This window comes from the organism of the source record quoted next, unplaced genomic scaffold, assembly GCF_019419815.1.
Source record: "Pyrus x bretschneideri cultivar Hongxiangsu unplaced genomic scaffold, Pyrus_bretschneideri_v1 Contig10, whole genome shotgun sequence".
Lineage (NCBI taxonomy): Eukaryota > Viridiplantae > Streptophyta > Magnoliopsida > Rosales > Rosaceae > Pyrus > Pyrus x bretschneideri.
Window position 1 is genome coordinate 5,758,463 of NW_025999391.1, and position 27,925 is coordinate 5,786,387.

The 27,925-nt window shown below is 35.8% G+C and overlaps 3 protein-coding genes and 1 long non-coding RNA gene across 4 annotated transcripts; all 4 read left to right on the top strand.

Moving 5' to 3' along the window:
* Nucleotides 1-711: 711 nt before the first annotated feature.
* Nucleotides 712-6,158, top strand: LOC103960500 (sterol 3-beta-glucosyltransferase UGT80A2). Its single transcript, XM_009372987.3, has 14 exons — nt 712-1,098; nt 1,370-1,560; nt 1,850-2,092; nt 2,307-2,418; nt 2,553-2,723; nt 3,060-3,123; nt 3,270-3,327; nt 3,427-3,604; nt 3,898-4,028; nt 4,516-4,618; nt 4,767-4,843; nt 5,221-5,268; nt 5,388-5,537; nt 5,799-6,158. The coding sequence occupies exons 1-14, from the start codon at nt 945-947 to the stop codon at nt 5,964-5,966; spliced, it is 1,848 nt and encodes a 615-aa protein (XP_009371262.2). The 5' UTR covers nt 712-944; the 3' UTR covers nt 5,967-6,158.
* Nucleotides 6,159-6,349: 191 nt separating this feature from the next.
* LOC103960447 (protein LATE FLOWERING) lies at nt 6,350-9,283 on the top strand. Its single transcript, XM_009372929.3, has 3 exons — nt 6,350-6,770; nt 7,012-8,295; nt 8,385-9,283. Exons 2-3 carry the CDS (start codon nt 8,190-8,192, stop codon nt 9,005-9,007), a joined length of 729 nt encoding a protein of 242 aa, XP_009371204.2. The 5' UTR covers nt 6,350-6,770; nt 7,012-8,189; the 3' UTR covers nt 9,008-9,283.
* A 4,042-nt stretch (nt 9,284-13,325) lies between these two features.
* LOC125480887 lies at nt 13,326-14,980 on the top strand. The gene is made up of 2 exons (XR_007261158.1): nt 13,326-13,585; nt 14,555-14,980. It is a non-coding gene; the product is annotated as an uncharacterized LOC125480887 (long non-coding RNA).
* Nucleotides 14,981-22,485: 7,505 nt separating this feature from the next.
* Nucleotides 22,486-27,497, top strand: LOC103960439 (probable pectate lyase 8). The gene is made up of 7 exons (XM_048567339.1): nt 22,486-22,703; nt 22,803-22,856; nt 23,415-23,480; nt 25,827-26,469; nt 26,583-26,686; nt 26,856-26,994; nt 27,230-27,497. Exons 1-7 carry the CDS (start codon nt 22,570-22,572, stop codon nt 27,443-27,445), a joined length of 1,356 nt encoding a protein of 451 aa, XP_048423296.1. The 5' UTR covers nt 22,486-22,569; the 3' UTR covers nt 27,446-27,497.
* Nucleotides 27,498-27,925: the final 428 nt, after the last annotated feature.

Here is a 27,925-nt window from a genome sequence, read left to right on the forward strand (position 1 = left end):
TTGGTGAACAGTTTGCAGACATTCTCACCAAAGGTCTTAGTGCCCCTGTTTTCAATACTCACTGTCTGCTTGGATAATTCAACCATGAGCAGTAAAGGCCTTCTTTAAGCATCTTCCCTGCAGAAAACTTGACCCCGAGCCAGAACTAGGGTCGTCAGGCTTTTTCTCCATAAGCAGATGTTTCGGTTGTCCATGTTGGAACAAAGGTTTTATTATTATATTGTTGTTATTTTTATTTTTATTGTTATGGGTCACATAGTAATGTGCATTAGAGAAAATTTGACGATTATTGATTGGTAAATATGTAATTAGGGTTTAGGCTAATGAATAGGCCACCACTTGCTTATATTGGGCCATCACCCCAATAGATTAGTTCAATCCAGTTTACTCTTGGACCCAAGTATAAACAAGGTAGGCTTAACCCAATTACTGAACCCAAAATCTTGTCGTCCAAGCCCAACTCAGACAAATTGCAATTCGACAGAGCAACCGTACAGTCAAACAAGGGTAAGTCCCGGTCTACAAGTTACCAAACAAGGTAAGACTTAAGAGTAACTTTTCAGTTTAAACTACTGTAACTCTGTAATTACAAGTAATTAGCAAGTAAAAAAGAAGCGTAAAAATAGCTGTAATCCAATGTTTGTCGGAGATTAAACAGTAAACAAACAGCGCGGCAGTTAAAAAATTACAGGTCCCCCCGAACGGTTGTGCGCACGTGTCTCCTACTCAATCAATTACACAGCGATTACGAGCACTTCCTTCCTTCTCCCACCCACCACTTTTTCCGGACCGACGCCACCGCAGGATTCTCGCTTTCGAATCTTTCCACAATTTTCTCGCCATCCAAACACGCCCTACGCCACTCTCTGCGCTCGCTTTTCACCTAAGCTTCCTCGGATCTTGATCATCGCAACAAGCCTCCCCGTCAGGAATCAGTGCCGATTATGGAGGAGCCGCCGGAGAAGCGCCGGGACTCTTCTGCGAGTTCGGGAGAAGTTCCGGTGAGAATCGAGGATGCAACTGGCGGCGCTAGTAGCGAAAATAGCGTAGAATTGGAGAAATCGGTGGACAAATCTCACGGTGGCAGTAGCTCTACAGGTTTGTCGGTTTTACTCGGAATTTAGATTCTGTTTGGTTGATGAGAAAATACAAGATAATTAATTAGATTTTGTGTGCTTTTTCTTGGTAATTAGTTAGTTAAATTGCGTTTATTCTCAGTACTGTAGTACTCAGGAAATTCAAATGTTATGTATTTTCTTAATCATAAAGAAGAAATGCTATAATTTAGGTAATGGAGATTTTGGCCTCCAATTGACAATCACATTAAGTAAGATTTTATGGTGATGAAATCGGATTTTACGCAATTCAGGAATTTCTGGCGGGAACTTGTCTAAAGGGAAAACATTGCCGCCGGCGGAGATATCACCAAACTCTGAGAGACGAGAATCAAACATTCCGGTTAAGTTGGAAAGATCAAAAACTGACACCACCAGACATCAGAACAAGTTGTCCAAAGATGCCGCAAAGATTTTCGACGACAAGATTCCGGTGCACCATAAGGTCTGATTTATCAGAGATGATATCTGTTTTGTTCCTTGTATCATTTTAGTTCTGTAGCCTTAAGATTTTCGAATGTTACGTGTATCACTGATGGTCTCAACATTTGATGTGTAAAATATTGACCAAAAAAAAGTTGATGTGTAAAAGATGATGCAATGTAATAGATTGAGATAAAATCATGGTGGCCAATCCGCATCTATTATTCAAATGTTTGACTAATCCTGGATATAATAAACAGTAAAAGGCTATCCGAGTTTTGTTTTATAACTCAAAAGATTCAATTGTGCAGCTTAAGTTGTTAAATAGAATAGCTACGGTGAAAGATGATGGAACCGTAGAATTTGAAGTTCCAGCCGATGTTGAACCTCAATATCTGGGAGATTGTAGCAGAACTGCTTCTACTGGAGCTGCCGATGATGAAAATCTTGATACAGAAGATCTTCAATGCATACCACCAATACAAATAGTAATGCTTATTGTTGGAACTCGTGGAGATGTGCAGCCATTCGTTGCAATTGGAAAACGTTTGCAGGTTCTCACTTTTCACATATTCAAGACTTATATAAGTGTTTTCCATTGTTGAAATTTAATTGTCGAAAATAGTAACCATTTTGAGAGCATGGTTATATGGTATAAACTCTTATGATTTTGTATTAAAGATTTGATTGGTGTTTTAGAGTTTATGGATATTCAAGATGGTTAAAAGCATATGTTAAAGTTTGTTTATGAAACTATTTTTGTTGCAGGACTATGGCCATCGTGTAAGACTAGCTACTCATTCAAATTTCAAAGAGTTTGTCTTGACTGCTGGTTTGGAGTTTTACCCTTTAGGCGGTGATCCAAAAGTCCTTGCTGGTTGTATGTACCAAAGTGCCCTATATGCTGATTTGTTTGGTTGCCTTTAGTGGTCATCTTAAAATATTTGTCAAAGTTTAATATGGTTCCCCCATTAATTTCCGTATAACCAGTTTACTTATATGTCTTTTGAGCAGATATGGTTAAAAATAAAGGCTTCCTGCCATCAGGGCCTTCTGATATTCCTATTCAACGTAATCAGTTGAAGGAAATTATATACTCCTTACTTCCTGCTTGCAAAGAGGCTGATATGGATTCTGGTATTCCCTTTAAAGCGGATGCAATAATAGCAAATCCCCCAGCATATGGTTAGCTTTTGACACTTAATGATTTTGAGTAAAAAATTTAAATCTTTTTTTTTTTTTATGGTCAAATAAGTTGGATTTTTTGTGTGGCAACTAATTCTCTCTGTGTTTGGGAAATGGAGGGTAGGAAATTTGGTTGCAATAATTTTCCAATTTTTATAACTCTGTATTAAAACAATGTTCCTTTTCCCCCCTTTAAAGAGTTTGTGTGTTCTGAAGTAGTTAAACTTTGTCTTCTGCTAAGATACATCTGCATTTTATTGTCATATTTCACAAAAAGTATTTCCACTTACAATTGCATTGCTTTGTTTACTACTAACCACACAAATGCTTCTTTAGGGCATACTCATGTGGCGGAGGCGCTAAAAATTCCTATTCATGTGTTTTTCACCATGCCATGGACGTAAGTCTTGTTTGGGTAATGGAATCTTACTGAGTTGTATACTGCTTTAATTGTTTTGGAGTTTGGGTTTCTGCATTTTTTCAATGTTTTGTCATGATTGTCAATGTTTAAGTATGTATTGTGTATGTTTTACCTTTTCCTACCAGGCCAACTAGTGAATTTCCACATCCTTTGTCCCGTGTCAAGCAAACAACTGGATATAGGGTGAGTCCTCTGATTTTTAACCCTTATTTATTTTTATATATATTTTCCACTTCCTGATTTATAATTAACTCTAACTTTCTGTCCTACGTAAATTTTCAGCTATCATACCAAATTGTTGACTCCTTAATCTGGCTTGGTATACGGGACATGATTAATGATCTTCGCAAGAAAAAATTGAAACTAAGACCTGTCACATATTTAAGTGGTTCGCAAGGCTCTGATTCTGATGTGCCATATGGATATATATGGAGCCCCCATCTTGTTCCTAAACCAAAAGGTACTTTAGGTATATTTTAATTGCATGTTTTAGTCTTCCATATATAATCATTTGGAGTCCCTCAGGTAAACAAGGTAGGATTGTTTTGAGAAACTTGTTGAGTTCAACAGAAATGTGGCTGTAGGTTGAGTGGCAATAACGTAGATAGTGCCGCCTAGGATAGTATATTGGACTCCGTTTACAGACGTATCTCTGCATTTTTTATTATTGAACATTCTTGCTTAAGAAGGCTTGAATCTTATTAAAGTATGCCATTGTATGTCAGTCTTTACCGAATAATACTTGGTTTGCAGATTGGGGACCTAAGGTTGATGTGGTGGGGTTTTGCTTCCTTGACCTTGCATCAAATTATGAACCTCCAGAATTACTTGTGAAGTGGCTTGAAGCTGGTGACAAGCCTATATATATTGGCTTTGGTAGCTTGGTGAGTTTTGTTTTAATATACATATTTCTATCTCTGCAAGATTTCCTATATGGTAAAGCATACTTGAGCAGCCTTGGGACTTGTTTGAGTTTTGTCCAAACTTGAGGTTGGCCTCCATAATTATCCATCAATTGATAGAATAGTTGACTTGCTCAGGACACCGTTTATTCACTTTAAAACCGCTTAGTACATAATTGAGATTGCTATTTGTTGTTAGTCTACTGCAAGCTAAAAGAATGAATCTGATTAGTTATACAACCAAAGTTATTTACCATCTCAAGGATAAAAGAAAACTAGTGTTCTTCGGAGACATCCTTTGATTGCTTAAACAGAGTCACAGACACACTTACAATTTGCACATGCATGGATGTGTACAATTTGCACATGCATGGATGTGTGCATACACACATGCTGACACACAAACACACATGTAATTACGCACATACCTATGTAGCTTTCGTGACCAGAATCTACTTCCATGTGTCAGCCTGTTCAAGAGCCCCAAAAAATGACCCAAATAATCGTGGAAGCATTGGAAAAGACGGGGCAGCGGGGCATCATTAACAAAGGATGGGGTGGCCTAGGGGAATGTAAGTTGTTAATTCCGACAAACTTAGTACGATTTCATTGTTGTTTGGAGGTTTCCGTTATTCTCCTTTTTCCGTTATTCTCGTTTTTCCCTATCCAGCTGACCCTTTGGAATGCACTGATTTATTTCACTTAATTGTGTCTCCTCAGTGGCTGAACCAAAGGACTTCATATACTTATTGGACAACTGCCCTCATGACTGGCTGTTTTTACAATGCAAGGCTGTGGTGAGATTTAACACCTTAGTTTTGTGGTTTTCTTTATGTCGTTTTAAACTGAGAAGAAAAGGGGGAAACAGAAACAGGGAACACCACCATTTGGTCGGGTCTATTTTTGTGGTTGGATAAATGGGCATCGGAGGGCAAACACCACCTTTGAGCTGGGAGCCTGGGTCCTTTATCTCTACTATGCTTTTGTGATCTATAGGAGAATATTTTCCGATGGCCAAGTGGATGTGAAATTATTAGGGTGGTTGCTTTGTTACTTGTAAAATTTCATTCAACGATCTCTTAATATTTCCAGTCTTCAAGTGTTTGTTTCTCCACATGCTCTAGAGTAGTTTTAGATTTTAAACGGTTCTTATGGTTTTCTGCCTTTCCTTCAGGTGCATCACGGAGGTGCTGGAACAACAGCTGCTGGTCTAAAAGCTGCAGTAATTGTTTGATAACCTATCTAGTGGTTGAATACTTTCAGTCCGTGTGATTTAGCCCTTGCCTAAACGTACATTGTTTTTCTTTTTAGTGTCCAACGTACATTGTTTTTCCTTTTTAGTGTCCAACGACGATTGTTCCTTTCTTTGGAGACCAACCTTTCTGGGGAGAGCGAGTACATGCCAGAGGAGTGGGCCCTGCACCCATTGCAGTTGATGAGTTCTCACTTCCCAAGTTGGTTGATGCAATAAGTTTCATGCTTGATCCCAGGGTAATCTTTTTTTTCCAAAAAATTGAACAGACTATATACATTCGAAAGGCATGTAAAATGCTACCTCCAGCATCTTACATGAGTGGCGAGATTCGATGTTCAAGTTTCTAGGTTTCTATTTTAGAGTTTCCGGAACTTCAGTAGAAGTACAAGCAAACCTTAACTTTGTCAGTTGTTTGATTCTCGTAAGAAATCTTCATGAAATAGTTAGGAAGGCTTATTATCTTGGTGCAAACTGAGCTTACTCATAAATTACACCAGGTGAAGGAGCGCTCTGTCGAACTTGCCAAGGCTATGGAGAAGGAGGATGGCGTGACGGGAGCAGTAAAGGCCTTCTTTAAGCATCTTCCCTGCAGAAAACCTGACCCCGAGCCAGAACCAGGGCCGTCGAGCTTTTTCTCTGTACGGAGATGTTTTGGTTGTTCATGAATCCTGGATGGCATTTTCAACTAGCCATTCTCCCTGCAACCTACTCCTCGAATGTGCTCACAAAGAAAAAGAAAAGCACAGGCCCCTACTCTCTAGTCGTGTTCATAATTCTCGATCTTGATTTTTTTTTTAAATTAGTTTATATTGTTCACTTCCAACATTTATTCAGAGAAAGGGCATTATTGTTCTGAAGCTTGTAAATTTCACACTATTTTGCAAACGAAAATCGTCTTTTCCCCTCAAAAAGGTTCACCGGGGCTTCAGTTTCTACGGAAATTTTACTCTACACCGGGAATTTTGGCCGTTAGACTCGCATTCAATGACCAAGATCCAACGGCCAAAAATCTAAATGTATATGATGTCCCAAAACATACTAGACGGTTTGCTGTTTCTGTTGTCGCAAGAGCCAGTTCTAGTGTACAAAGTGATTGAATTTTTTGGAATTTTGCTGAATTATAAAATTGATTTTGAAGACAAAAAAACAGAAAACAAACGTTGGGTTCTGAGTCGGAGATAAGTGGCATGGAACTCTGACTCAGTGCTGGATATTTTGAGCCTCTGGGTTGGTGCCACGTGTATACAGAGATGAGATTTGAGATTGGCGGTGGAGAATTGGAGGAAGGAGAGTAGCGGTCGTTAGCCCCATCACTCCTTTTATAGAGAATCGCAGAGGATTACTGCAAATTCTGCTGCAGACGAAAAGAAGAAGCCATTTTCCCATTTGCATTGCAGAGAGAGAGAGAGAGAGAGAGAGAGAGAACCCAATCCTTCCACATTGGCTTTGGAGATAACAAACCTGATCATGTAAGCTGAGCTTCCTCCGACAATCTGACTTCCACTCTCTACCCCTCTAAATTAGTTAGCCACTTCACTCTCATTAATCTGGGTTTTTTTGCATTGCATATTATCTCCAAATGGCATGTGGAATTTTAAACATCAAATGATATTTGATAACTTACGTAGCAATTTTATATTTTATACAATTTTTTGTTCACCCGATATATTATATATTAAGTTATCTAATAAATTTTTTATCTTTTTGCAGGTCCAATGATTTAGGCAACCAATTAAATATTTGGAAAACATAACAACATTTATTATATATTCTATTAAAAATTATTTAATAAATTTGACATCTGCTACCGTAAAAGGATTTGCCTTCAATTGATTCAGTGCCACATAAGAAATTGAAGCCTCAATTGGAGAGAGTTTATTGTCATTTTTTTACTATTGTATGTCTATGTGGCAGTTTTGATATCTCCTTTGGAGATGCTGTAAGTTTGAATCTCCCTCTATGTACCAATTTAGAATGCTGTCTTGTTTTTGTTTTTGAACAAACGATAATCTACACTGAGGATGTGAGATATTAGGTTAAACCTCAAAATGATGTCTTGTTCAAAAGTTATAAAAAACAATTGTCAAGATAAGAAACTGTCCCATGAATCATGTATCTTCGATTCTCTCTCAAGAAAAAAAAAAAACAAAACAAAACAAAATGGTTAAAACATGATGAGAAGATAAGAAACTGCTCACTTGAGTTGCAGACTGTGGCACGTGTATCCTTAGGTATTGCACCAATATATCCGATTACAAAACGACTATCGAACAAGTCCTTAACTAGTCTGACACACTAACTTCCATTGATTTTTTCTATCTATCTTAAATTAATCACTCACTTGACTTTGATTAATTTAGGTTTTCTTAAAATTGTCAACTTGGTTAATTACCAAAAACAGTTTGTCAAGATAAGAAACCGCTCCGCTTCGCTCCACTGAAGAGTTGCAGGCTGCATGGTTTAGCACACTGGTTTTCATTGGGGCAACAGTGTCTTTCCATATCTGTAGGGGACCTGATTAGCGAAGTAGTTCCTAGTCTTCGACCTTCATTTACTCATCACTTAATCACCCAACAAACTTAATTACTGCCCACCAAACCACTAAATTACAGATAATTGGGAAAGAAGAATTCATTGGTTAACTATAAACAGATGATTAATTAGGGTTGGGAAATGGAATTTCTATCCCTCTCTCTCTCTCTCTCTCTCTCTCTCTCTCTCTCTCTCTCTCTTATGATCTTATCTCTTGTGTTCCCAAGCCCATACAGCCCTCTGTGTCAAGCACTCTCTTTAATAATTATACTCAGAGACTCTTCACATTTTCCAACTCTTTGAGAAGTTAGGTTCTGAACTCTCTTATTTAACACTTTTGATCAGAAAAACACCCCATGCGCCAAACCTCCAAGACACTTATCCCACATTTTCCTTCGTTTTCTCTGTCGCTTATTTCTCAACTCTCTACCCATTTCTTCAACTCTTCTACTGCCTCTCAAGGTTGATTCCTCAACCTTACTGAATTTTCTCACTTGGGTTTTCCTTCTTTTCAAATATTTTTTCACCTTCGTATTTTAATTTTCGTGCAGACATGGAAGACGAAGAGAACGGCGTCACGGAAGTTGATCACCAAGAGAGCAATGCAGAAGAAGATAGAGACGCAAACTCCAGAGTGTTTCCGTGCCTCTTTTGTTCAAGAAAGTTTTACAGTTCTCAAGCACTGGGAGGGCACCAAAACGCTCATAAGAAAGAAAGAACGGCTGCAAGAAAAGCGAAACGCGCTTCTGACTACGCTTCCTCGATGAATTTCCCAATACTATCCCATAACACACAACCCCACATGGTTTTTGCTCCAAACTATCACTTAGGCCTCTTGCATCCTTATATAACTGCCCATGCATCCAATCTCCGATACTTTGCGAATCCTGATCAGTTCTCATCAGACAGTTTCGGATCCAACGGAGTACCAAAGTTTGAGAATTTAGCATATTATGGTGGGAATGGCTCGTCGCCGAGCAATAACATGAATGGTTATCAGTGTGAGGAGGATGAGCAAAGTTTCTTGAATTGGCAGAGGAGCATAAGATACAATGGCCTCAGTGGAGGAGGTTCATCACAACATTCATCAATGGCGAATGGGAATCACAATTCCGGGATTGGTGGTGAATGTAAGGGTAAAGAGCAAAAGCTTGATCTTTCTCTCCATTTGTAGAAATAGTGAGGGTGGATTGTGGAGTTGCAATTTTGGTCATGATAATAAGCATCTCTTTAGCTTTAAGTTAGTCTTTTTTGAGATATTGTACTTGCAAATTTGTCATGGGATTTTTTGCCTTATTGACATGATTAGTTGGATATAACGATTTCTCTGTACATCTTTTCTCGTTTTGCACATGTAATTTTATTTTATTTTTAATTCTTTTATAGTTTATTCAACTTCATAGTAAAAAATGAGCACGAATGTGTTGTGTGTATGTGGAAAAAATTAGTGTGAAACTATTGCAGTTTAATCAGTAGTGCGAATTGGTAGGTTAAATAGAGAGCAAAAATAGTCGAGTGGTTTAGAGCAAAGAAAAATGCCTAACTTAAATGAATTGAAACTCTATGAATTGTAGGCACAACACATCACCCTTTACATTTACAAGTGATAAAATGAGTGTCCTACGTAGGCATTATGCCTTCAATTGAATGTTTAAAAATAATCTCATATTGAAAATTGACAATTGGTTTCTAATTTCACTGATGTTGTCATAAAACTTCCACACAAGTCATGTTATAAAAATAGTAAGATGTAAGTTTGGCCGATAATAATAACAGTTTGTTAGCATGTCTCTTTAGAATTTTGACGTAGTATTGATTTCTACAAGGTTGTGCAGCAACAACTGAAATGGTGTATTAAAGACTTGAAAAATGGTTTTGCAAAGCAGCAACAACATTGATAACAGATAAATTGGAAAAGCTTTGTAGAGAAAAGGCACAATTCTGAGAAAACAGGGATAAACATGAAAGTTTGTAGAAAATAGTCGAGTGGTTTAGAGCAAAGAAAAACGCCTAACTTATATGAATTGAAACTCTATGAATTGTAGGCACAACACGTAAACCCTCGCATTTACAAGTGATAAAACGAATGTCCTACATATGCATTATGCCTTCAATTGAATGTTTAAAAATAATCTCACATTGAGAATTGACAATTGGTTTCTAATTCCACTTGTTTTGTTATAAAACTTCCACACTAGTCATGTTGTGAAAGCAGTAAGATATAAGTTTGGCTCATAATAATAATAATTTGTTGTCTTGTCTCTTTTAAAATTTTGACGTAGTATTGATTTCTACCAGGTTGTGCAACAAAAACTGAAACTATAAGAAGTGAAAATCCTAAATCCTGCAACAAAATTATTCTCCTACTCCTAGAACTTAGTTTTTCTTCTCACACAAGGAATAGGGGAATACATACTCTCTCACAAGGAAATTAGTTTGGGCCTTCTACTTGTCACGATTTGGGCTTCAAATTTGGGTCTTTGAACTGTTCTAATTGGGCTTCAAAATCAACATCATAACCATTGGGGAAATAAAGGAAATAGTATCAAAACAAGTCCAAAAGGTTAATAAAAAGAGAATCAGATTCAGATCCATTAGGTATAAGAGGTTTGCTGTCTCGACTCCCATGTCTCATTTGTGCCTTTAGTAGTTGATCACTTACTTTTAAGCTGAGATTATTGTTCTACTTTTCGATGTGGAATTTTGCACAATATTCCTTTCAGAGATGACAATGGTTCACTGTGGGACGTATGCGCGACATCTATCCTCATAACCGTGAAAGTTATTCATATCTATATTCATCACCACCAAATCAATTATATGGTATTTTATAACCATTCTCGTCGAGTAATACATTCCTTATTGGTTAAAAGTTTATCCATTTCATCACAAGTTTTCTCATACTTAATGAAGAAAAAGCGTTTTGTTCATATGATTTGAAGCAACATACAAAAAATATGGTTAAAAAATACTATCAATCAAGAACCTAACCGTAAAATTGACATCATCAACCCAAAAAAAAATTATGATTAAAATTATTTTAAAATGTAGAACAGGACAGATTTCAGGAACGGCTATGTAACCATATCCAAAATTGAATAGAAAAGTTTTAGTTTCCCATATTTGTTCCCATAATACGCAAATATCCATATCAAAATCTTTATTTCGAGCTAAACAGTTAAAACCCAAATCATGGGTTTTAGACTAGTATTTTTTGAACGTAAATATAAGAAATTAGGTATTGCATTGAAGAAGACGGTCGACTTTCTGCTAGCTAGAGATTGCTAACTGAAAAAATTAATGGCCAAGAATAGTCTGAACACAATGTTGTCGAAACCTACTTTTAGAGTAGTGTAAACACCACTTGAAGTTGGAGAAGAATTGGAATTGCCAGCGGAAAAATAAACACAGGTCATCAAACACAATCAAGTAACATGGGATGTGTTGTGAGCTGGATGCAAGTAAAGCTATGCATATAGAGATCTATCACAAATGGATAACACAACCCATGTGGGCCAAATAATGACATTGAACAACGACTCAAACTCAAAAGGACAAACTTAGTACGCCTACCAATATGATCCTCTGCCTGCCTCCAAATGAAGAGAGGAGAGAGAGAGAGAGAGAGAGAGAGAGATTAGGAAATAGTTGTGGTCATTATATATGGATTTTTCAATGCCATGTATATGCGTGTGTGTGTGTGTGGTTAGGTCAATGTATATGCTTGAGATGTAAGATTGAGTGACTTGAAAAAATTTAAAGATTGAATCTTTTGTTGGAGAAAAACTTTGGCTGTAATCAAAGATATGTCTCTATTTTATTGTCTTGCTTATCACGTGATTGTAATAATGTTTTTTTTGTTTGTGATTAATTATAATGATTCTTCAGTGATTAAAAAGGGGAGAAATTTTGCACTCTTTTAAACCATGGATTGTGACAATCGAGTTTATCTTTCTCTCTTAGTATAGTAGTCATGTTCTCCTAGACTAAATCTTCTAAGAAAACTGTGGTTACCCACCACCATTGGATCTTAATTCAACGGTAGGTAGTTATTTATTTTTTGTTGTATATGTCGTACTTTATTTTTCATTGTTGGATTAAGATCGAACAATAGCTGACATATTTTGCTTAGACTATATATAAAATCTAGGGAAACGAAACTCAAGAATGTAGAATGACAACTACGACTGTCAGATGTGCAATGCAAGATATGCGACGACAACATCTTGTAAAAAAAGCTCAAAAAGGTTATTGAGACTTTGAGGGTTAAAAGTTAGGCTTCATCGAGCGACAAAGATGGGACTTGGATTTAGTGGCAGTTTTGGCTTCTCAAGCAAGTATTAGTTATTTCCATTTGCCAGGTGTCTAGAGCAATAATGCAGGACAATATATCAAGTTGATAGAGAGACGAGGAGGGAAAATTAATTTTTCCGAGGGAAAGAGACAGAAGAAAAAACAATAAATGGAGAAAAAGAATAGTATGAAGCATGATCAGTAGGGATGACAATTCTAACCGTTAAACCTGTTAACCGTAGATAATTGCCCGAATGGATTGGATTTAGATATGAAAATTCGGGTATGGTTTGGATATCGGGAAAAACCATTAACTTTATTCGGTTATGGTTTTGGATATGGTTATAGGGGTACCCAATCCATATCTGTACTTGAATCCGATCCGAATATTACATATATATTTGATATATATATATATATATATATATATTATTTTATTCAATTATGTCTTTTGAAGTCTTGGAATCATGCCCACAACGTATCCAATTATTCCTATTCCTATAGTACTAATTCATTATGCATGCATCAAACCCTATACTCTCTTTATTATGCACTAAACATCATACATGGGACATACCATTAACCTCATCAATTCAATACTCTTATTGTTATACTCAACCACATTAATTCATTGAATCATTTTATATATCAATTATCAAATGTTCCAAGTTTATCAGATTCATCTATCTTCAAGAGTCTCACTATCAAGAAATTGGTGCATATTGTTGTAAGCTCATTCTTTTTTCATGTTATTTGATTCATGTAAATTATCAATTAGCGTCAGTTTTTCAGTTTATTACATATGTTATGAGCCCATAGAATTGTGCAAAATTAAATCAATAATTGTCTTCTTGTTTGCTGTCATATATTTAGTTTACATGTTTTATCTTCCCTTCGTATTTGTTTTTGTCCTCTTTTTTTTTTTATTGGATCAATTTATCATATTGGCTTATCATGAACAACTTCAAATATATATTGTTATGTTTTTTGTAATTGGATGTGGCTATTTAATGGCAAAATTAGTATCTACTAAAATTTATAGTGCATCAATTGGATGAATATAATTTTTCTTTTTTTTTGACGAAGATGGATATAACCGATAACCGATTAAAAATCCGTTACCCAGTGGATATGGTTATGGATAATCCCCAATGGTTATTTTGCAGTTATGGGTATGGTTAATTTTCATGGTTATGGAGATGAATATAACATTTCTGTCCCCAAACCAAACCGTTGCCATCCCTAATGATGAGTTTATGGCATTAATGCCGCGCTCCAATCATCCAATATAAGAATCATTTTGTGGTATGAATGAATGGATGTAGGCAAATAGGCAATTGTAAACTACCTACCTCTTGGCCTACAATATGTCCACTAATTTATACGTATCAATAATGTACCGTTGGGTGCGTATTATGGAGCCACTTTTGCGTGTGCGACAGGCTGCAGATTCACCCAGGTATATATCTTTTCTTAATTCTTAATTTTTCTTCTTTCTAAGATCAGAATTAGGCTTTAATGCCTTAATTTGAAGATTTTGGTATTGTAATTAGATTCAATTTGGAAAATTGAATTAGAAATTGGGGGTTTTAGTGTTAAATCAAATTTTAGGGTTAGGAATTAGGAGCATATATTTCAGCGTGATTCCTCTATAAATATTACACACAGAGGCCCGTGATTGTCTGGGTATAGTTTATTTGTTAATGAAGATCAGGCCCGTGATTGTAGTCTATATACAGTATCGAAGAATCAGTCAGCCACCACAAGGTTATTGTAATTAGATTCAAAATTTAATTAGATTCAATTTGTAATTAGGCTTTAATTCCTTAATCTGAAGATTTGGTATTCTAAGGTCAGAATCAGGCTTTAATGCCTTAATCGTGTGTGTAGTTAATGACCTCAGAAGAGAAATGTTGTTCTAAAAGATTGATTTGTCATTTGTAACTGGGTTGTGAATATCTGCAGCAGGCTTGTAGACAAGAAAGGAATGGGGTTCAAGTTCGAACTAATTTGAAACCTCCCCAGGTTGTTTTAAATGAGATTGTTTTGGGTACATGATAACTCTGACGATTATATGATTTTTATATGTTTATGGGGATAAATAACATTTACATCAACGCGGTATCTCTGTAATCTTTTAGGTAAGAGTATCTGTTTTTGCCAAAGATGTCATAACAATCTGGTCGAAAATCCTTATGAATGGAGTGTTGTGGAGTCTAAGCACTATATGGTTCTTTGCAATGCTGTTGACGTCAATCCTTCCGTTGATGTTCAAAAGCTAACTTTCTTTGTGCATGAAAATTGACTGATGTGCAATGCTGTTTATCTATTTTGGGTTTAAGAGAGTATAATTATCTTTAGTTGCCAATATTGGCTGTTATTGAGACATTATTGACTTTATGCTGAACTCTTTATTGAATTTTGCAAGCTTGGACTAGGTGTTGCAGCTCCCCGCCCATCCAAGTTTGTACCTTCAAATGATCCCTTGAAAGGAAATTACGTTACATGTTGGATGCCGCAAGAAGAAATGCTGCTAAAATTGCGGAGGAGTCCACACTAGCTGCTAAAGATGATGACGATGATGACGATGATATTGATGATGAAGAAGACAGCAGAACTAGTGCCTTTGCAAAGAAAAGACCAGCAGCTCTAGTTCATGAGAAATGCTAGTTAGTTTTTTTTTTTTTTGGAAGCTGAGAAATGCCAGTTTGTGTTTATGTAATTATATGGTATGGGAGGCAAATGAGCTGCATTGCACAACATTGTTGTATAAATTAAGTCACTTTCTTAAAACCTGACATAATTTTTTGTTATTATTAAAGAGGCTTGTGTGTTTGCAAATCACTTTTGCAGCTTCCTCTCCTATTTTTATTTGAATCCATGGCATAACATAACTTCAATTATGTGCTAGTGTAAAAAATATATCATAGATAAGTATGTGTTAAAAAAAAAAAAAAAAATTGTCCCGTCCCGTCCCATGCTTACATTGTACCAAACAACAGACGGAACATGGGTAAGTTAGTCATTTAACATTTTGGTTCCGTTCCGTCTTGCGCTTTCCAAACGCAAAACGGAACAACCGTCTCGTTCCATCCTATGCGTACCAAGCATAACATGGAACCTCTGTTCCGTCCCGTCCTGTCCCGTCCCGTCCCGTCTGCGTACCAAATGGTACCGAATTGAACACAAAATGAAAATTAACATTAAATTTGAGTAAAAACGCTTCCCATACAGTCTTGTTATATAGGCCATTAGGTGATTAAATATTTATGGTCACCCATCTTTACACTTTATATCAAGAGTAGAGATTAAAACACTAAAAACACATTTATGTATTAGTCCTTGATATTAAATCTAACCCTAGTCTCCATTCATAGACGAAAATCATGGAGCAAAATGTATGCTCCCAGGTACGTACCGACATGTAGATTTCGGAGAAAAGTACTATCATGTCTTAATGAATATCCTAGCTAGGTTCTCATTAACCAAAATTTTAATTAGTTAAACGCATATGTTTGTATATTATAAAGTGGCTGCCCCTTGTGAAAATAGTTAGGGTTTTGAACCAACCAATGACAAAGGCAGATTCCTTCCAAGCACATGCATGCATACCTTCAACTGCAAGCCTACGTGCCGATCGAGGAGAATGCATTTGACTTATCACACCCAAAATACGAAATACAAAAACAATTATCAAAAGTTTCATTATGTCAATTGCCAATAGCTTATAGCACCTCTCGTATCACATTATCGTCCATGAATAATAGAAAATATTGCATTGTTATCATTGACTTTTATCAACAATCGTACGTATATATATCAATTAGGGTTTGGTTAGTGGGTGTCAACTCATTATATAGAATTATAGTTGATTTACTTGTTGTATTTGAATTTATATATTACGTACACAAAAAATGTTTACATGCATATGCACTACAATGATTAAAATCAATGTCAAATACAATTCCATAATATGGTCAAGTTAACGGACAATTACAAGGTTAAGGATTACCCAATTCGTGAATTGTTTGACATTATTATCAATGATGAAGTTATTTTAACTTTGGAGAGCCATCTCAATCTTTTGAGTTTGGTTGTAAATGATTTGAAGACATGAAACTTGAAAGAGTTTATTTGTTCAAGGACGGAATCAAGAATTATACAGTAGATGGACTAAGCTAAAATTATTGAACTTGCTAGACAAATTATGTAAACTGAAAATATCAAAATAATTGAGATTTCAAGTATGAACTCTTAAAACCCAAACAATAAACAAATCAAATAAACCCGCAGTTAGATCATGAACTGAAAGTAAAGTGGCAAGAACCTACTAATTATCAAAGAAATCAATACGCTTGCAGACTAAGAAGAGACGTCTGACTCTGTCTCTGCCTTTGTCTTTGTCTATGTGGATGACTGGCTCCTTGGCAAAATGCTTGGCTACTGTTCTAGACTTCTAGCCTTCAAAAAGCAAAAAGGTTTGGATGAATGGAAATTGGAATTGACAGCAGTGTGTCAATTGGCAAAGACTAAAAGATACGGTATGTTTTCTAGGCATCTAGTCTTCAAAACTTTCAAATAAATATACATTCTTTATTCGCTAAAAGCCCTGTATTAATTAAAGTAATTAGTTTATTTAAGATTTATTAACTCTTATTTTCTTATAAGTAGCCATAGTATGTAGATTTTTCATTTGCTAGCTAGGCTATGACAAGTAAAAATCATAAAATAGCCTACATGATTAGTAGTTTTAAGTTTAGGATGTGTTTGGTTGGGTTTATTAAGTTTTACTGAATTAGACTAAACTACTTATTAGTATAGTCCATTGTTTGTTAAACATAGGGATTAAGTTTAATGGGATTAGCCAGTGCTTGCTCCGACTAACCCCTTCGCTAAAAGTTCTTAGAGAGGACCCCCAATTATCACAGGATTGCTAAGCCCGTCTTTGAGAGCGTTGCTCGCTAGTCATTCTCGGTCGTCTTCCTCACAGGTCCTCCTTGGTCGTCCCCCAATTACCCTCAGCCACCCACCTCCCAAACCAGCAGCCACCTCCAAAGCTAACAGCTATCTCTCTCCTCTCTCTCTGAATCTACGAAATCTGACACATAACCCAAAACCAAAACCCACCGATACCCAAGCACAAACACCAGAAGGGGAAGATGAAGAAAGTCACCGTCCCCAATCGGTCCAACCATCCAAGCCGTCGTCCAATTCGTCCCGGAACACCCAGAAAAAAAACCCACCTAAGTGGCCAATTTCTCATCTAGGTTCAACCCCGCCAAGAACCCAGACCCCAATTCGACCAAAACCGAAATCTTTGAATTGATTTGCCGTGCCTTCTAGAATTTGTTAGAGGGAGATAGATGAATCTAGACAAAAATGATGAAACAATAGAAAAAGTGGGAAAGGGGAAGGAGAAGGAAAATAGGTTTTGTGAGAGAGATGATTCTAGGAAAAAAAAAAAAAAAAGAGAGAGAGAGATAGATGATTCTATAAAATAATAAAAAGATAAATTAACAATAAAATATTAATAAATATAGAATAAATAATATAATATTTCAATTTGTTTATTATCCTGCTTCTTAATTCAGCTCTGCACCAAACACTTCACTAAGTCTGTCCAGTTTAGTCTAGTCTAAGCCAGTCCAGCTTAGTCATTGAAGCTAGTTCAGTCCGAAATACTCTGAGCTAGTTCAACTTAGTCCTTGAAGCTAGTCCAGTCCGAAATATTCTGGTGTAACAAATGCACCTTAAAGAACTAAAACACTATGTATGCTATAGCCCACTAGAACCATATACTTGGCTCTGCCTGTGCCTTCGTTTATTCTCAGGTCTGTCTCACTATCAAATGCACCAGTACGATGGTAACTAATTTAACGAATATGGCCTTTTATATTTTGTTGAAGTGTCTTTGGATTGATCACCTCTAGAATGTTATCCAAAATGTCATCTTTGATATTTGTATCAATTATTAATATTATAATAAAACACAAAATGTTACTATTACCATATTTTTTATACCATATTTGTCTAACCTCTCTAATAGAGATGAGATACACATGTGTTGATGAGTTCTCCCTCGATTTGAGAGGTGACACGAATGTGTTATGAATAAATGTTGCATTACTATAAAAAAACTGCTATCATTTCTTATAAACAAATTAGGGCGAAAGATTCTAAACGACGTGGGATACATGTAGGCTTGCATATCATATGATCAATTTTTTGTTCCTAGGGTGCAATACACTACGGTTGAGTTAGGTACGTTTGATATATTTGTACTAATTAATAAAACACTCATTATCAACCAAAATCAAAACCCAAAACTATATGAAATTACTAATTTAACCCTCTAATTAAAACAAAACATAAATAACAAATATGGGGCAGAAATGTAATTTCACACAACAAAATTTTGATGTTTTTTTTCAAAGCCTCGCATATATATAATCCTAACATATCTCTAATCATAAAATAAAATTAAAAAATTAAAAAAAAAACTTCTCACTCTCACGTTCTCTATCACTCCCTTCCTCCCTCTTTCTATTTCAAAAACAAAAATAAAAAATTTTCTCATACACTTTGTTTGTGCCCATATGGTATTTTTTTTATTAAGAACTTAATCAGATTTGTTCAATCACCATCCTCAAATCCAGCATGAATCTTCAACAATTAATTAGGTTGTCATCCGTTTACGCGCAAGTTCATTCTCTAATTCACCTTGGATGTTTCTACGCAGAGTCAAAGTGCAATGCATTCTCTAGACAAGGAGGAACAACATTAAAACCAAATACAAAAAAACGGTTTACGGGCGAATTTGGTTTAGTTTTGTAACTTGAATAAAAGTTGCTTCTGTTTGGTTTGAGAATCATTAGTTGTAAAGTAGAATAGTTAAGTAATTGGTAAAACGTAATTTTAAAAGTGTTTAGCTTGTAAAAAGCAGTGTCACAATGTATATTTGGTAAAATTTTATATAAAAACATTTAATGTGTGCATAATAACTAAAATGAATAAGATACGGTAAATATTGTGATATTGATTGTTGTGGTAGCGACGACGACAATGGAGTGTAGTGGAGGGGTGATGCGGCGATGGTGTGCCAAGAGTAGTGATGATGAAGGAGTTGGTGGTGGGGCCGAAAATGGTGGCGAGAGGTGATGGCCATGGTGATGGGAATTATGATGGTGGTGGTGGCAGAAGTGCTAACAGTGGAAAGTGATGGAAGATGGTGGCGGGAAAAACACAAAGAGAAAAGTAGATGATGTCATTTTTAAAAACTACAGCGGTAATAATGATAATTAAAAATATATATGACATGTTGTATTCTGCTTATTACGAAAGCAATGTTAAAAATCAACTAAAACGATGCTTTTAAAAGTTGTGGTTAATAGTTAAGAGACCATTGCATGCTTTTAAAATAAGCAACATTTTTTAATTTTTCCAAACACTTATTACTTCTTAATTCAAGGTGAAATAACTTTTTAGTGAGAAAAAAAACTCTCAAGCGGTAAAATTACCTAATTAGCCAAAACATCAACAACAATAATAACATCCCTTGAACATGTGAGAAAGAAATACTATTAAAAGCTTCCTAGGAATTGAGTTTTTTTTTTTTAATAGAAGAACTGAAGAAATACAATATTCATTGTAAAATGGAGGATAACATGCTATACAATGGGGCTCAATAAAAATCTTGTTTGGGGTGCTATACAATGGGTCTCGATAAAAATTTTGTCAAGGTTTTCAACCCAGACAAAAGAAAAAAATGTTCCGCACCAACATTACATAGAAGTACTATCCTGAAATAAAAGATCAGTGATTACATCAAGGGTTTCTCAAACCAAGTTACTTGTTGCTCCAATGACAAACCAAGCCTTGCCAATATATGTGCCACCTTATTGGCCTCCCGATGAGCGTGGACAATTTTGAAACCAAAAACCGAATGGAGGAAGTTTCGAGCATCATTTATCACATGCCCCAGAGAAGAACATTCCACTATAAATTTTATTTTTTATATAAAGGATACTAGGGACGGAATAATTCAAGCTCAAAACTTCAAATACAAAAGAAAATGTTCTTAAGTAATTAAGCTACAAGCATCTTGCAATTTAACTTTCCACTTGAAGTGTACGAAAATAATGAAAAATTGAGTTCGAATATTTATATCAGAATGTAGCCAATCTATCCAAATCTTTTAAGCATGCCAAAGTAAAATTGAGTGGATTAGGTGAACCACGATTGATGAACGAACGTGGTATATGATTAATAGAACGACAAAATAGACACCTCATTGTCATGGGCTTTTGGGTTGTGCATTGGATTGGATGTCCAATCAAATGAGATTTTCTTTAAACCTGTTAACATGATATTCTCTCTCAACATCACTTGATTGTTTTCTTTCAAATTCATTAGCTTATAAGTAGTTGAATTATTTTTTATACTGTCAATTAATTTTTTGATAGAATTTTAATTTCTTCGTGTTATCAGATCGTGTTGTCAACATGTAAAACCCAATGTTAACACAGGTTCTATGTCACCTCGTTTGTGTTATCCACGTGTTTGACTTGAAAATTCGTCACATACATATTGTCTATTAATTTTATGGTGAAATCTTAATCTATTCACATACCACATCTCTTTTTCCATAGATCGGATAAAAAAACACTCAAATTAAGCAACACTATCTCAATCTACCTCTTTTTGAAAACTGATATTCACACTCAGAAGCCAAAACTGTCATGAGATTTTTTTTTTTTTTTTTTAAATATAGTCTAAAGGGATAATTACATTTTAAGGAGTGTACATATGATGATTTTTTTTAAGTATCAACTATTTTTTTATCTTCCTAAGCAATAGACAAAAATTATGGGTTCGTTTGATAATTGTTTGCAGTTTTCAAAGCAAAAATAAAAGCTACTTTCGCAACTTTGTATTTTGTTTTTTAAACCGAAAAACTTGTTTAATTCATTTCCAAAAAAAAAATGGAAATAAAATAATAATCAAATAACCCTAATTTATATGTAAATGAAACAATTCATTTCAGTATGGTGACTGCATGGAAACAACTAACAAATGATCCTGCCCTGAGAATGTCAATTAGGAAAAACTCTTTAAATTTCCACAAAGTTGATAACAAAAATTGATCTCCAAAACAGTCATGAGCATTTTTTTTTTTTGATATGGGAGTGTGCATATATGATGATTTTTTCAAGCATCAACTAATTTTTACCTTACTAAGTAATAGACAAATATTAAGGGTTGGTTTTGTAATCGTCTGCTGTTTCCAAAAATAACTGAAAATAGAAGTTACTTTCGCGAGTTTTTTATTTTTTTGAAAAAAAAAAATATTTAATTCAATTTTAAAAAATAATTAAAAATGAAAATTGAAAACAAATACTAGTAATCAAACAATCCTAATTTATACATAAATGAAACAATTCATATCAGTATGGTGGCTGCATGGAAACAAGTAACAAATGATCCTTCCTTGAATTAAACAATTGTTAAGTACGATTGTATTAAAATAAAATAAAACAATTCATATCAGTTTGGTGGAAAATAAAATAATTGTTGAGCACAATTGTATTAAAATAGAAGAGAAAAAACACTAATCGGATTTGAGTACGGAAGATTACCGAAATAACCGGTGACCTAGCAGATCGCGAAACTTTGATTAACCGCAAGTGCCGTACTCATTCGGAATTTTATAGGACACCCTGTCAGTCGTCAACCTTTTATATATTCCAGCCAGTACATACGCTTACCGGAAAGTCAGTTACTCCCACGTGGCTGCGTGGCTCCAAAATCCAGCGAGTACACGAGACTAAAAGACACCGCGAGTACGTCATATGAACAAGATGGATCAGTAAAAAAAAGAAAAGAAAAATATAATTAAAAAATGGAAATAAATGAGTTGACGTGGGCAGTCGCGGTTGGTGGAGGTGTGAAGATAGAGGAGAGATTTTTAATGTATCCGGAATACAAGCTAGTAAATCATTTGTTTTTATACAAATGGTGAGATTCTTATATTAAAAAATTAATAGCATAAAAATAAAATTTCTTATCTCTTATATATTAAGACGTGGTGCACCACTAGGCACAAAAAAAAATTTCTCAACAGACAAAGACCAAAGAGGGTGCGGCACGTGACCGACCGACACCCACCTTTGACAAGTGGCGGACTTTAAAGAGAGAGAATCAGTTAATGACAGTTAAGGGTGGTGGTAAAGGTTGTCAAATGTTGTTGTTTACTTTAGTGATTAACTTAACCAGGGTTTAATTAAGTAAGATTAGAAAAGTGATTAGGCCCGGCCAGTTCACTATATAAACACTGCACTATGACAACTTTTCTTTGACTCCATTTGCCTGCAATTTTTCCTCCTCTTCTTCTTCTTTCGACAACCGATCGAGTGCGATTGTTTATATAAATATAGAGATTAGAGAATGAGAGCTTGCTCTGAAGCAACAATGGCGGTCTCTTTGAACTTGTTTTCGTTACTTTCGACAATGGCGGTTCTTCTAGCTCTGCTTGCAAGCACAAATGCCTCTACAGAGAGTGGCAAGAATGTTAATTCAAGGTATATGCAGTTCCCCTTTATTTATTTGTAGCTGCATTTCAAGTGGAGTCTATATATGAGTTATGAGTGCTCATTGGATTAGGGTTTTTGTTGTGGTAGGTTTATGGGACCAAAGGAGTCAATCAGCTCCAAGAACTCGTCAATAGCAGAAAGGTCAGTTTTTCAGTAGTCGTTGCTATTGCTATCTTTTTCAACTTCTCGGTTTTAAGAGCATTCAACTGGGGATGTATCCTCCTCTCTAAGCTTCTGAGATTTTCGATACTATAATTTTTAAACAAACTAATAACGTAATGTGAAAGATAGAGAGACGTAGATTTATTTTCAATGACAACTCAATATTTCCCCAGCTGGTTTTAGATCTTCTGATCTGGTCGTCGAATTGGCTAAGAGCGCAAATTATAAATGTTTTTTTTTTTCACGTACGAAAAAGTACCCTTTTCATATCATGTACAGTTATCCAATAGCAATATGAATGCTTGGAGTAATTAAATTAAATCATAATTAATCATATCATTTCTGCAATAACTCACTTCTCTCTCCACGCTTATCGGGCGGTGTGTGTATCTTTGGGCTTATTTAATTAGGTGGTTAACGTTAATAACTTTTAGTAACTCTTTCTTAATTAAAAACAGAGTACCAAACTTTTATAAATAAAAAACTTGTTTTGATTTTTTGTTTTTGCAAAATTGGCGATGTTTTGTTAATTTGCAGGTCTGAAGAAGCTTTGAATGAGCACGCAGTAGATAATCCAGATGAAATTGCCTCTATGGTTGACATGTAAGTCTCTCATTTCTCTCTTTTATGATTTGCATTTACCCTAAATATATTTTAAATTATCATGGAATCATATAAAAGAAGTGTCACATGGCATTATGCATCTTTGCATCAATTAACTCACTTTATCATTACATGTCCTTTCCACATGCTTATATCTCCGACTAAAATTACACGAAATGTAAGTTTTTATGTATTTTCTTGTCTTCACGTACGTATCATATACTATGCAAAAAGAGAGATATATACGAAAGAAGAGAGACAGTTACAGAGAAATACATTCGGGTTCATACAAGTCTCTCTTCTGTTGTCTTCCTATATGTAGGTTCAATCCAGTTAAATACCATTTCAAATTTTACCTCCAAAAACTCCATGAAAAAAACAGTCAACAGTTCAGACTTCAGAGCAAAGATAACCCTGCTGGGTTAGATTTGGTACTCCTATTGTTCGAGAAAGAAAATCCCAAGGACCACTTTTTTGTAAATTTAACCTAAAACACATGTCATGGTAAAAAAATAATTGACTGAGAATCCAAAACTATATCCTTTTTTTGGCACATACATTGTAATGTTGCTTCTTTCTCTTGTAGTACAAATTCCCTGCCATCTTATATTCCAAAGACCCATTTTCCTCCGTCTTTAATGATTTAAATAATCAAATCCTTTATATTATATTAATAGCATATTATTATCTTAATCATTAATTAAATAGGAATTTGTGTTTAAACATTTTGTATTTCTGGGGAATCAACCACCCAGTTGTTGGCATGTTCTTGCAGCAGCAACCTCTCTTTCTTTTTCCTCACATGCCCATGTCGCCAGATCCGCTCCTCACGTTTTGCATTATTATTTTCTTGTCTTTTTTTTCTTTCTCCTTCCCCTTATCCAAATCTCATTCTATCTCCATCAGCTTTATGTGCCAATGCATATTTTTGTGCACCTTAGGGTTGTTTTTCCACCTCACTAAATTCTAAAGCCTCCTCTTCACGTGGAAAGATTGTTAGCGTGATAGTGAAACACTAGCACGTGGTATAATCAGCTCATGTATTGTACAGATGGATGCTGGTGTAGAGTTTATTGTTTGATATCAATAGACAATCACTCATATATATTATATATTGCATGCAAACAGATTATATCACGTAACAATGTTACAGTACCACACAATAACTTATCTAAAAAGTTAGTTAATTGCAAGTGGCCCTTTACCACAGTGGTGGAGAGAAGTGACGCCCTTGCATGATGGTGTAGGTTCGAACCCCGTTAGTGGAAAATCTAATTTCTAACTTAATGACAATATCGCTCAACTCAAAAAAAAAAGTTTAGTTAATTAATGTACTTACTAGGAGTAAAGAGTTGATCCCTCTCAGTTTAGCTTTCGACACTTCTTCTAGGAGTTTACAAAGCTACGTAGTATACTCATTTGGACTACGAAAAACTAAATTCAAAATGATAAAATTGCTACCCGTACTTATTTCAAGACAAATATCAATCACTACATACCACACTTCAGTTATATATCATATAAAACCATATCCTGTTTGCACTCAAACTCTCTTAGTTGCCTTTCCAACACCAATCATGGGAACCAAATTTGCAATAATTAGCACTTTAGAATCCAATGCTTTTTATGTGATGAATACAATGCACTCAAGAGTAAAAAACTTTCATCATTCACCCCATCATCATATGAACAATCTGTCTCATCCATATCAAGACACAGTCAGTAATTACATTATTTTCCCCTAATATTATGTTTCTAACACTCATTTAACTGTTTAATTCACTTAGAAATGATCATAATTCCCCATTTCAGTGGGGTCTATTCTGCTTCAATTTTGCTCCCCATCCCCAGCCTGGCAAGATATCGCAGATCTGGTTTTGTACCAGAAAACCTTTTTTCTCATCAGAATTTTGTTTCTTTTTTTAGCCGATCCAGCACCAGCAACTAACCCTACTGACAGAAACTACGTTGTTCAATAGGTCCGCCATGACCTCATTCAATGCTCCCATGCAGTTTTTATAAAACCCTAATTCTCCACCGACACAACAATATGAACAAATTAAAAATATTGTGCAACTTACCATTTATTACTCTGTGTCACTAAATTTAGGAAAAAAAATAAAAAATAAAATAAAAGAAACCCAATTTCCGTATGGACCGTACCCTTCTTATCCCTAATAATTGTCAAAATATTTTATGTCCCTACCATTTTATTCGCATGGCCCTTTGGCCCCTTTAACATTATTTATGCATGTGACATTACATTATTTGCTTCACATGCTTATTTATTCATTTATTTAAATTAACAATGTGATGATTTATTTGTTTATTTGTAATTATTTTCAGGAGCATTCGTAATAGCACAGAGAGAAGAAATTTGGGATTCTTTTCGTGTGCGACGGGGAATCCAATTGATGATTGTTGGAGGTGTGACCCACATTGGCAGCTCCACCGCAAGCGCTTAGCCAACTGCGGCATAGGGTTCGGGCGCAACGCCGTGGGCGGACGCGACGGAAAATACTATGTCGTGAACAACCCCGGCAACGACGATCCCATCAACCCTAGATCCGGAACACTCCGCCACGCTGTCATTCAGGATAGGCCGTTGTGGATTGTGTTCAAGCGTGACATGGTGATCACACTAAAGCAAGAGCTAATTATGAACAGCTTCAAGACAATTGATGCACGTGGAGTCAATGTGCACATTGCATATGGGGCATGCATTACGATTCAATATGTTACTAACGTCATCATCCATGGGCTGCATATCCATGACTGCAAACCCACCGGAAATGCCATGGTCCGGAGCTCGCCGAGCCATTACGGTTGGAGAACGATGGCGGACGGCGACGCGATTTCCATTTTTGGATCCAGCCACATTTGGATCGACCATAATTCTCTTTCCAAATGTGCTGATGGGCTCGTTGATGCTATCATGGGCTCTACTGCACTTACCATTTCCAACAACTATTTCACCCACCATAATGAGGTACGTAACTAGGTTTGTCCGGATTGCTTTCGTAAGAAACATTTACTCATAAGCACTTTTATCAGAAGCACAACAAGAGATTAACAAAAAATTTATGTTGGTAATTGGAAAAGGTTATGCTACTGGGCCACAGTGACTCCTATGTAAGGGACAAGCTTATGCAAGTGACAATTGCCTACAATCATTTTGGTGAGGGACTTATTCAGAGGATGCCAAGGTAACATTTTTTTTAAGTGATTATTACCTTGCGGGTTGTGAGTCACCGGTCGATCGGCTGCATTCTGCCTGTCTACCAGCTGATCACATTCCGCAACTATCCTGCAATTGAGAAAACTGTCACATGTTCTGAGTTTATTAATTGGTCCCCAATTGAATTAAATTTGCAGGTGTAGGCACGGGTACTTCCATGTGGTGAACAATGACTACACACATTGGGAGATGTACGCCATTGGTGGAAGTGCCGAACCCACAATTAACAGCCAGGGCAACAGATATCTGGCCCCTAACAATGCTTTTGCTAAGGAGGTATAAACTTGAAAAAAAAATAATAATAATAAAATAAAAAGCTAATTTTGATAAAGGAGTTAAAATGCACAAATAAAATCGGTTATAAATTGTAAGTAAATGAATTAGGGAACGGTAATAGCCAATAAGCTGTATATATATCGAAATTTAATGCTCCGTTATTGTCTGCCTCTAATTAAGATGGCGAGGTTGGAATTTGAAAAACATTGTAAATTTTTTAATTGATAATTTGCAGGTGACACATAGAGTTGACCCAAATGATTGGAAGCACTGGAACTGGAGATCAGAAGGAGACCTGCTGCTGAATGGAGCCTATTTCATTGCATCAGGAACTGGTTCCGGAGCAAGCTATGCCAGGGCCTCTAGCTTGGGGGCCAAGTCATCTTCCCTGGTTGGCTCCATCACGGCCAGCGCTGGCGTCCTCAACTGCCAGAGGGGTTTCCAATGTTAATTATATTTCAATCCCATAAAAAAAATAAAAAAAATAAAAAAAAGAAGAGAAACAAGAACAGAAGGAAGAAAGAAATTATTACCCATTCTTTCTTTCCTTTGATTATTGGTGAGTTTGCAGCACTTATATTTACATCCCTTTCCCACTATTTGCCCCAATCAAATATTTGAGATGAAAGCCCCGGCGAACTTCGGCCAGTTACTGGACCAGGCGAGGGCGCCGCTCCACGTCCAGAATACTGGACGTGATCTCTCCCAAAAAGTGTACATTTTTTCTAGTCACATTTCTACCTGTTGCATTTTTGTTTGTTTGTAATTGTATTTTCTTTGGTCCATATAATATTGTAATTGCACTTTAGGCAATGAAATATTTGATGACAAGGCCACATTGTCTTACATGTGACCTAAAAAACATGAGCACATTTTATCCAACTAAGCTTGTTTAAGATTTTGCATGTACAAGCTATGCAGTTGTCACCCT